The 12021-nt window shown below is 43.3% G+C and overlaps 1 protein-coding gene across 9 annotated transcripts in view; it reads right to left on the bottom strand.

The window, feature by feature from the left end:
- Positions 1-12021, bottom strand: part of LOC143283736 (arf-GAP with Rho-GAP domain, ANK repeat and PH domain-containing protein 2-like) — a 137081-nt gene that overhangs the window by 109820 nt on the left and 15240 nt on the right. For 5 of the 9 annotated variants that reach the window (XM_076590028.1, XM_076590026.1, XM_076590024.1 and 2 more), the window contains one exon: positions 10242-12021. This exon is cut by the window's right edge and continues 149 nt beyond it. In XM_076590028.1, coding sequence (XP_076446143.1) covers positions 10242-12021 — 1780 coding nt within the window. Of the gene's footprint in view, positions 1-1809; positions 2658-5168; positions 5498-10241 lie in introns of those variants that run through there. The other 4 variants (XM_076590033.1, XM_076590032.1, XM_076590031.1 and 1 more) reach the window with 4 other exon arrangements.

Below are 12021 nucleotides of genomic sequence, written 5' to 3' on the forward strand. Positions count from 1 at the left end.
CACACACAAACACGCATGTGCGCGCGCACACGCATGCATAAACAAACACAAACACACACACACACGCATGCGAACATACACACATGCATACACACCACCCTTCCACCAAATACACACACACACACACACACACACACACACACACAAACATCCACCACCAATCCCAACCACCCCTCCAAACCATCTCCCCCACACCCACACACACACACACACACAGACAGAAAGACCGAAGTCAACAAGGCCACAAAACACACAGGATTAGTCAGAAGAAGAAGACTGCGTTTTCTCTCCTTCCAACTCCCACACCACCACCCAAGCATGACCATAAACACACCACAGCACCAACTTCTGCTCTATGTGACCCACATCCCAATCTATCCATCCATCTGTTCATCTATGGCCATGCTCACACACACACACACACACACACACACACACACACACACACACACATTTGCAAGCTTGCAAAGTCAACAGTAAAGAAGACCAAAGAAAGAAAAAAAAGGCAGAAAAAAAAACCGGAATAATGATGGACAGAGACAGTCTGTCTTTCTCTTTGCTTGTCAAATATAACATCGCCGATCACAAAGAGCCATACCAGGACTGAAAAACTGTAAATCATATTAGTCCAGCAGAACCTGAAAACAGAGAGAGACAGAGAGACAGAGACAGAGATACAGAGTGAGAGAGAAAGAGAGAGATAAACACCAGAAATAGAAAATCAGGCACAAGCTGTTATATTCATGTACATAAAGACTGGGATGAGCAGAAACAAAGCCAAAGAATACTTCAAATGAGGCAAACACGAAAAGATAAGGGTGGAAGAGAGAGAGAGAGAGAGAGAGAGAGAGAGAGGGAGTGGAAGGAGAGGAAAAGAGGATGACAGAGACAGAGACAGAGACAAAGAAAACAGAGACAAATAAAAAGAAATAGATTCTAAGAGAAAAATAAATTAGAAAACAAAACAAAAACTATAAACAATTTTATCTGAACAGATTTCAGGATGAAAAAAAAAAACCAAAAAAGAAAGAAAAAGCAGTGCAAAACAACTCAGAACAAAATGTCAACACACTCCTGCATTTGATTTTAGTGTGCGACAACATGGGAACATCCGACATTCAACTGTCTCTGTGACTCAACTGTCGCCGCCATGGCATGTGTACACACATTCCTTCACACTCTGAACTCACAGCTCAAATGTCGAATAATGGCATATGTGGAAACACAGGTTTAGAAAAAAAATGAATGCCAGGGACCACTGTGTGCTTTCCTACCAGTCTGACAATGTTTTCACAAATATTACCAGTAATAGAATACCATCTCTTATCTTTTAAATCTGTCCTTCTCTCCCCAAAACAGGCAGAATGGAGCAGCAAGCAGAACACTTTTCTTATGGTTTCAACACACACACACACACACACACACACACACACACAATTTGCAGTACATGGTGAGCACACAAACACACACATCATGTATGCTCTCTGCAATCACATATATACTACTTGTGCGAGCATACACACACACGCCTGCATGCACGGGAGAGGAAGAAAGAGAGAGGGAGGGAGAAAGAGAGACAGAGAGTGTTTGTGCATGTGCATGCGCATGTATGTGCATATTAGCACCAGCATACTGTGCATTCAAACAGATCAGGCACAATTCTTTTTTTCCTGCATCACAAGAAGAACTACCAACATGGAATCAATAGATAATTTAAAAAAAAATTAAATTATTATTTTTGGATCCCCTCAATGTGGATCCTCAGCATCATCACTTCAAGAGAAACACACTGCTAAGCTGTGAACGAACCTGAGCATACAGAGTTGGTGTCCACATCTGATGACTGGCTAGTCTGGCTGACCGATGAGTCCAGTCGGTATCGGCCTCTTCCAAAGAACTTGTCAAGCGCTTCCGCCATTCCCTCCCTTCCCTGCCTGCTACCGTCAAACTTAGCTTGTACGATCACACTCCCACTATCACACTCCAGTGGAGAGCACGCACAAGTCTGTACAATCACACTCCTCACAGGACCAGATCCATGGAGACCATGCCAAAGTTGCTGCAAGACTGCTGATATGATCACACTCCCAGGATCAGTCTCCAACCAAGAGTATGCCAATGTTGCTGAGAAACTGCTGGTACGGATCACACTCCCAGGATCAGTCTCCAACCAAGAGTATGCCAATGTTGCTGTGAAACTGCTGGTACGATCACACTCCCAGGATCAGTCTCCAACCAAGAGTATGCCAATGTTGCTCTGAAACTGCTGGTAGGATCACACTCCCAGGATCAGTCTCCAACCAAGAGTATGCCAATGTTGCTGTGAAACTGCTGGTACGATCACACTCCCAGGATCAGTCTCCAACCAAGAGTATGCCAATGTTGCTCTGAAACTGCTGGTATGGATCACACTCCCAGGATCAGTCTCCAACCAAGAGTATGCCAATGTTGCTGTGAAACTGCTGGTACGATCACACTCCCAGGATCAGTCTCCAATCAAGAGTATGCCAAAGTCGCTGTGAAACTGCTGGTACGATCACACTCCCAGGATCAGTCTCCAATCAAGAGTATGCCAAAGTCGCTGTCAGACTGCTAGTGCAGTCATGCTCCCAGGATTAGACTTCCATGAACAACGCGCCAAAGTTGTCGTGGGGCAGCTTGTATGCACACATTCCCACAATCAGACTCAAATTTGAATGGATGGTACGTCAAGAGTTCTTGGGAGACTGTTTGTACGATCATGCTCCCACAATCAGTCTGATTTAAGAACTGACACAGCCCCCCTGACAGATGAACAGACCCAATGTCAAACCTCTGTCAACATAGGGAGGTACAACAAACCCACGCAAACAGAGAGAAACCAGTTTTTCATTACGTCAGTGAAGGCTTCCTTCAAAACTCAACTGAATTAACCCCTTGACTGCTGGACTTTGGTAATGCGATTTATCAGTGCAGCATGAGTTTGACGTGCAGTTACTACTTTTTCTGCGCTTTTTCTGCGTCATTTTCATTTTCCTTCTCTCCCAGTCAGGACAAGGAGGAAACATGTCCCACTCTATTGTTGGAGGTCTTTTTTATGTCTTTGTAACAAAACCACACCTCACCATTTTATGATTATTGCAGGATTTATTATTGTCCCGTAAGCTTCCTGGTGTCTGTTTTGTTCAAACTGATCATTTGATATAATTCTGTGACAAAATAACACTTCATTGGTTTTGCAGTATTATGATTAATTGTTCTTGTATATATATACTGTTCTAACTGATCATTTCACCACAATTTGTGACAAAATCACACCTCACCTTTTGATAAATTAACAATCAAATCAATGTTCCTTAAGCTTCCTTTCCTGATGGATATATTGTTCAGACTGATCATTTTACCAAATTTTGTGACAAAATCATGCTTCACTTTTTTTCTTTTTTTCAAAAATTCATTATCAATTCTTTCTCTGGCTTCCTAATATATATATGTTGTTCGAACCGATCATTTCACCTAGTCCATCCGCTCCTAACAGAAAAGCACATCAAATTTCTAATGATCCTACCAACCCCCTTCACTCTGCCTTCCAAATGCTTCCTTCTGGCAGACAGTGTAAATTACCACTTGTAAAGAGGTGCCTTTTACAGAAAAATCATTTGTCCCTTCTGCTGTTGCTGTGATTATAAATGCTCAAGTAATTCTACTGCATGTGATGTGTTCATTGCTGTGATGACAGGTGTTTTTCTTGGGGGCGGGTGGGGAGGGAAATTTTAGTTCTAACTTAATCTCTGTCAAAATTTTAACTTCATTTATTCATAGACTTTTCAGCTGTTGTATTGTATCCTAAAAGGTTACGGTTTTGTTACCTGCATATTTTCATTTTGCATGACTGATGTGTGTGTGCCAGCCAAGGAGGAATGTATGCGTTATTCGTTTTAAAATGTTTTTATCTTTTTCTTTTTCTTTTCTTTCACTTGTGTATTAAAATGTTAATTTTTTTTTCAAAATTTCTTACCTGAATGTTTTTCTTTCACCTAATGACTGATGTGAATACATGGTGGTCAGGTAAAGGCATACTGGTTATTTGTTTGTTTTTACATCACATTTTTATCTGTTGACGAGCATTCGAATGCGCCTTCAGAAAATAATTCGCTTTCATTGTTTGAAGCATGAAATATAAAGTAATTTTTAATTGAGCTAACTGAACTTTGTGACAAAATCACACCTCACATGTTTATAAATTTATAATCAATAAATTTAATCAATTTTACTTAAGCTAATGTTGTATGGATTGTTCAAATCACTTCACTCAATTTTGAGACAAATGAAAATTCATTATCAATTAATCCTTGCTGAAAATTCCTAATGTACATGTTCAACCTGATCATTTCACATAGTTTTGTGACAAAGTCACACCTTGTCAGTTTATGAATTTATGATCAAGTGTTCCTTCGGCTTCCGTATGAATCAAATGTTTCCATGTATTGACCACACTCGTCATTTCACCTCAATGAGTCTCTCTCCAGCCCACAAACCACCTCCCAACCTCCTCTATCTCTCTCTCAAGATCTGTTCCTTGCTTTACTTTTCCTCAATGGACAAAGCATCACTCAAATCTGTCACTTTTTAAATAGCGATTTCTTTCAATATTTCCTATCAATAACAATATAATAATGATAATGTCAATATTTGTTTTAATTATATAATACTGGTACATTCTTTCCACTGATAAAATCACTCAAAAAGGCAACTGGTACCTGGTGACAAAAAATAACAGACAGTATGGGTGCAACTTTCAAACAAAATATTAAACAAATGTTTACATGTTGTTGTGGGTGGTTTTTTTTTTGGATCTTGGAAAAAAAAAGTCAATAATTATTTTTCCTGGAAAATACAAATAATCAAAGTGATACCCTGACTGGCCTGAGTCAAAGAAAAGGTCAATTTACAAACAAACAAAAAAGAAAAGAAAAAAATTTCTAAAATCCTGTTGAAATTTTTACACAAAACAGATGTGACACAAAACCAGAAAATCCACCATAGGAAAGACAATCCAGTCATGAACTGCTCTTCAACAGTAAAAGCTGAAGAGTTGAAAGCAAACCATCCTCGACCAACAAACAGAAAACAGAAATGGCAAGTGAAACTGAAAACATACACAATTCAAAAAGGAAGAAGCAACACACCCAACCAACACACCCAACGTACAGATGAACTGAGCACACTATGGTGACCAGGATTAGACGCGCATTGTGTTGTAACGCATTGTGTTGTAACGTTTCATCCCCACTGTAATACAGCAACGCAAGGGCAGAGCACAGCCCCACAACAACAGGAACAGCAGCAGTAGTAGTGCTAGTAGTACATGCAGTCGTTTAAGTAGTAGACTACGGGGAGAAAACTGTAAAAGCCATTTCACAAGCCCTTCTTTGTTTTGCAAAAAACAAACAGCAAACCCAGGCCCACTGTCTACAGAGATCAGGTCGCCCGCTTTATTGCCTGCAGTCACAACCCTGGAGAGGTGTGATAGAGGGGAGCATGGTAATGGAGAAACTGTGTGTGTGTGACTGCCAATATTGATGATTTACTGACACACACCTTGACAATCCCTATCTCATGCCTATACTTCCTCTTTTCATCGGTTATCAATGGGCCTGACCCGTGTGTCGATATGGGTTCTCCCACTGTGTAAGTACATGTTATCACACAACAAACTACGACATAACTGGAGTATGTTTTGTTTTGTTCTTTAATACATATGTATATGAGTACTAAATAACTTGAGCTTAAAGGGTGAAAAATCGTTTCAGATTTCAGTTTCAGTTTCAAAGAGATGTCAAAGCGTGTGGACCTATCCATGTACACTGCACCACATATGCTGTTGGGTGGACAAAAAAATCCAGCTAATTCCTGACCTTCACAATCACTTAGACCCAACACACTGTGTAATCAGGATCCACCCTAGGTTTGTGTCATTCTAAAAGATAAAATGAAACAGAAAAAAAGACAAAATAAACAAATAAGGCAATATTTACTGAACATGTTGAAATACAGTAAAATGAAAGATATGTACACAATAACACACACACACACACACACACACACACACACACACACACAAATCCTATGTCTCTAAGTCTCACACACATACTATGTATACAATGTATACACCAGGACTTCCTCCTTGGAACAGGGAATGGACCTCACACCACAACAGACAAGTCACCCGGGGCTCCACCCTCTCCAGTAACTGAGAAACAAAACCTTCACATCACCTAGACCCTAGCACTCAACATATTGACCTCAAGGACGCAAACTAAGGCAACAGGTTGAGAAACCTCATCCACAGGAACAATCTCTCTCTCTCTCTCTCTCTCTCTCTCATAGTCATAAACACACACACACACACACACACACACACACACACACACAGTATCCATGAACACAAATACACACACACACACACACACACACACACACACACACACACACACACAGAGTCACACACACACACACACACACACACACACACACACACACACAACACTGGCACACCAACACTACAACAGAGACAGTGACAAACATATCCTTACAAAGATGAAGGCTACACATGGTAACAGGATAGTGTGGCAGAGACAGGAATGAAAACAGAACAATGAAATACATTTTACACAGACAGTGCACAAAAGCCACACCTGACTCTTTGGTTAGTTGGTAAGTTATTTAACAACCTCCATGTATATTTAAGGGTGCAGTGTGCATGAGAATGTGCATGTGTGTGTGTGTGTGAGTGTGTGTGTGAGTGTGTGTGTGTGTGTGTGTGTGTGTGAGTGTGTGTGTGTGTGTGTGTGTGTGTGTGTGTGTGTGTGTGTGTGTGTGTGTGTGTGTGTGTGTGTGTGCTTTGTGTCTGACTCTGAGTGATGTATTATTGTCAAGCGCTTTAAGAAGTTTGAAAATGTTACGAAAATACATTATTATACTATCGATTAGTATTATTAACAATACTGTTACTGTTGTCCAATTCCACACAAATGTATGTCACAAACATTCTGACTTTAGAAGTTAGATGATGTAATATAAAATATTTTAAACTCCAAAAAAGAACGTGTTTACTTTACTTACTTCTCATCAAAACAGTAACATATTTTATAACAAATATCACTGATTTTTTGTCATTTCTTGCACAAATATCTTTCCTTCATAACATTTTAACAAAATAGGGGGGGGGGCAGTGGAATTTTGTCAATCTGCTTGAATTAATTAATACCGTTATTACATGGCATTCTTCCTGATGTTTTGAGACCAAATTTAACAGACTTCGCTTGTGTGTGTGTGTGTGTGTGTGTAGGGGGTGGGGGTGCATGTTGGGTTTTTTTTTCGTATGTTTTGTATGATCTACAGACTTCAAGAGTGGGCCTTTAAACCAGCCAACCATATCATTTGCCTCTGTAACTGTCTCTGACTCTCTCTGAGTATCTCTCTCTCACACACACACTCTCTCTCTCTCTCTCTCTCTCTCTCTACCCCTCTTGACTTCTGCCCCTCCCCACCTGTATAACATGTGTGATGGCACACATCCATGATGAGAATGGGGTGTTCTTTGCAAAACGAACGTGACCGCTGTATTTTAGTATTGTGCTTTTTACACACTAAAAATATGTGTGCGTGTGTCTGGCTGTCTGTCCATCTGTGTGTCTGTCTGACTGTCTGTGTGTCTGTCTCTGTGTGTGTGCATGTGTAAATAAGCATATAATATCTAAAAATAACAATGATGTGTTAATTTCATAATACCTAATAAAACATCTAAAATTCAGCAAAACAGAAACAGCCAAAAAGCAAACAAATATCATCTTAAAATCTCTTGTTTACATATCAATTGACAGGAAATGAGGACAGAACAATGTGCAAAGCGCACAATGAGTTCTACAGTTGTTTGTTTTGGTTTTTTGTCTGTTCAATTATTGTCAATATCATCTCTTAGTTGTGCTCACTGCGAACAAATCAAAACATAGTTGATGTGTGCATACATGTGTGTGTAGGAGGGGGTGGGGGGGGGTCTGTCTGTCTGTCTGTCTGTGTATGCTTGAGAGAGTGTGTGAGGATGAACGGGGATGGGTGATTATCATCATTATGTATACATTTATCACTGTGTGTGCGCACACAAGATGTGGGGTGGAATGTGTGTGTATGTGTGTGTGTGTGTGTGGTGTGTGTGTGTTGGAGGCTGTGTGCAGGGAGGGAGGAGGGGGGGGGGGGGAGAGGGGTCGTGTGTGTATGCATGCATGTGTGTGTGTTCAAACTCACCGAAATGACAATACTGACACTGCAGATTTACTGGCTTCCAGATGGTGCATGCATGTGAGGAATACTTTACACAAACATGATGTAGTGATGTATAGAGAACTTTCCACTATCTGTACAGTGTGTATGTATACATGTATTCTCTGCCTCTCCAAAATTAGCAACTGGCCACCCCACCACTGATGGATGTTCATGTCAAGTGCAGGTGGGTCAACGTGCAGCAACTGTGCAGGCCTACTACAGGTCCACCAACACCCATTATCAATCACACACCATAAATCTTATCAGTTGACAGACTCCACTGTAATATACACTCTGATCATGGAGCATTTATCAGGTCTCTCCTGTGAATGAGCAGCTGACAAAAAAAATACACATACACACGAAAAAAGAGAAAAAAAAAAGTCTTGTATCCATAGTGTAAAAATGAGGAGTAAGTCTTTTGTCTGGTGTGAGTATGACCACATCAAGTTGAGCAGTGGCCTGGTTGGAAATGCGTCTGATACATGTGTGTGTGTGTGTGTGTGTGTGTGTGTGTGTGTGTGTGTGTGTGTGTTTGTGTGTGCATGTGTGCATTTTAAATGTGTGTGTGTGTGAGAGAGAGTGAGTGTGCAGTGACATATCTCTCTGTGCGTGTGTGCATGCGTGCGTGCGTGCATGCACGCGCATGCGTGCGTGTGTGTGTGTGTGTAAAAACACGCTGTTTATAAATATAAGCAAGCAATCATTTCAAAATTACAACAATAATGATCACCATTTGTCCCTCTCTCCCATCATCTTTCGACAAACAAAACTAAACTGCAATTCAACGTCCTGCCCTTGAAGACAAAGACCTCTGCAATCTGATCACAAATGTCTGATATTACTTTAACATTTTCTGGGAACACAAAAACAGCTAAGCAAGAGAACCTTTCACCGTTCAACAATACACAAAACTTGACACTTTAGTCCATAAAACTGATAAATAGAAAACGTCTGTAAAAAGCTGTGAGATGTACAATCAGAACTAAAGAGAGAACTAAAGAAGTGTCTTCTTCTTCTTCTTCTTCTTCTTCTGCGTTCGTGGGCTGCAACTCCCACGTTCACTCATATATACACGAGTGGGCTTTTACGTGTATGACCGTTTTTACCCCGCCATGTAGGCAGCCATACTCCGCCTTCTGGGGTGTGCATGCTGGGTATTTACTTGTTTCCATAACCCACCGAATGCTGACATGGATTACAGGATCTTTAACGTGCGTATTTGATCTTTTGCTTGCATGTACACACGAAGGGGGTTCAGGCACTAGCAGGTCTGCACACATGTTGACCTGGGAGATCGGAAAAATCTCCACCATTTACCCACCAGGCGCCGTCACCGAAATTCGAACCCGGGACCCTCAGATTGAAAGTCCAACGCTTTAACTATTCGGCTATTGCGCCCGTCTACATTTCTGACCACAGATCCTTCTTCACACTCACACACACTCCCTGAGAAAGGGGACACTTGGTCTGAAAGGTGGACACTTCTTTAGTTCTCATGTCATCTTACATTTCAAACACTCGTCAGTCACACACAAACTGGTCGTAGGGGTTGTCTCATGTTGATATGGTTTTTCTTGTAGCTGTATAATAATATATACAGGAAATTGCATCATGCATATTACATTCTCCAACATGTGATCCATGTTCATACCCCTTCAAAAGGTCTTTTTTCCCAACCGCCCCCACTCACCCCCCAAACTAAATCTAACATACTTATCATCACCTACTGGTGCAGACTCCATCACGAGTCTTATTTCTGTCCACTGCAAACTACTAGTCTGCTCAAGTGGACAAATCAAAAGCAGATGCTGCTAACAGTAACACCCTCACTTCGTATACATACTATACATATATAATTAGATGGGGCTTTGGCCTTAATAAATAAAATTCTATTCTATTTCTATTCTAATTTCTATTCTTTTCTATTCACTTACCATGGTCGTCAGCCTGAGCCTGAGCCAGAGAATACATGCTGGGCTGGGGTGAAGGTGTATTCCTGACTGGGGTGGCAGCAGCAGCAGCAGCAGGGACTGCGGTGTCTGGGCCTCTTCTGAGCCTGGGGGGTGGGGGCGGTACCTGGCTCAGTCGGAAAGATTCTGAGCGTCCAGCAGTTGCCTCTGCTGCCTCAATCTCCTGGTATGTGTTGTCTGTGCCATCCTCCAGCTCTGTCAACTTTGGCCACTCCACCACAAAACCCTCACTAGTGTCACCCACTTCGTACACACTTTCCCCACTGTCTGCTACCCCTACACCCTCAGTCAGATCTGTGGTGGACAGAGGTTTGTTGAACACCTGACATTCGCTGTCAAAGCCAGAGTACTTGAAAGGATCATCATCCTCAAAGGGAGCGTTAAAGCCAGGGGTGGGCAGTGCTTCAAACACGGTAGTGCTGGGTTCTCGAGAGGAGGGGTGGGTTTGTGCTTCAGTGGAGGACTCTCCGAGAAGTGAGGAAGAGTCTTGCAGTGTCAGGAAACTGTCTCGGGGTTTGGGGGAGTTTCTGTGCACGGGGCGAGGAGGGATGGAAGGGGGTCTGGAGGAGACTACAGCTTGCGGGGGGAGGGGGGGAGGCGGCAAGGAGGGCGGGGGAATGTTGTATGTGGGATCCAAGCCAATGTACTCACCCAGACGCTCGCCATAGGCCGGCTCGCACACCTGCACAGCAGACCTGTCTTCCACAGGTTTTGGGGTGAAGGTCATCAGCTGGGAGTGGGGCCGCACCATGCCCGGCCTGTCCTCTTTCTGTCGCTCAGAGAACCACACCGCCTCATACTCGGAGGAGTTCCTCTGGCTGTCAGAAGGTCCGGAACTCTGCACACTGTCAGGAGCTTCCTGACCTGCACCACACGCATAACCTGGATTGTCCCACATTTTGGTGGGCTGCAGCATGCTTCCCCCAGGCACGGGCACCGGGGGTAGCCCTGGCTGATTGGTCGGGATGGTCACAAAGGGGTCAAAGTTTGTTTCAAACTCTGAGGCAGCTGAAGGTACTCCTCTTGTGCGCTTCTGGACCTGAGCGTACTCTCCCCCGGAGGAGTCTGGCTCTCCAAACGCAGCCTCTAACCAACCCTGCCCATGGCCAAGGTCACTTCCTTGTGTCTCCTGCTTCATTTGACTCTCTGCTGATCTGCGCAATGAACTCTGGACAATGTCACTGTTTTCATAGAAACCTCTTCCACCACTTGCGTCCACATCCTTGTTGTTCACAAACTTACAACTGCCACCGTCCTGATGATCTGAGGAAAGATCAGCTCTGCTGCTAGATTGCACTGTCGACCACTCATTTTGTTTCTCTGCCTCCTGCTTTCTTCTTTCCTCTGCCTCTTCCAGGGCCAGCTTGCTGCGAACCATTTCGTTCACATGTTCCTCCACTTCATCAGCTGTAGGGGGTAAGTTCTGCGCAAACTGTGCCTCGCTCGAAGATGGGTCGGGACTCTTGGTTGTCAGCCGAGGTCGGGGTCGGGGTACAGGTCTGGGGGCTGCTGTTGGAGTGGTGGTGGAGGAGTGGGGGGAAGTGGGCTGGGTGGGGGTTGTGGGGGAGGTGACGGCTCTGTCACTGAGGCTGGAGGAACTGCGCACAGTCCTGCGGGGCATGGGCTTGGGGCGCGACTCCGGGCAGCTGCTGGACAGGCCATCCAGGTCCTTCAGCGATGCCGGCTTGGTCGACTTCTTGGGCGGCAAGGAGGGAGGGGTGGCCTGGGTGGCTGGGGTGGCTGG

This window comes from Babylonia areolata, chromosome 7 (genome assembly GCF_041734735.1).
Source record: "Babylonia areolata isolate BAREFJ2019XMU chromosome 7, ASM4173473v1, whole genome shotgun sequence".
Taxonomy (NCBI): domain Eukaryota; kingdom Metazoa; phylum Mollusca; class Gastropoda; order Neogastropoda; family Buccinidae; genus Babylonia; species Babylonia areolata.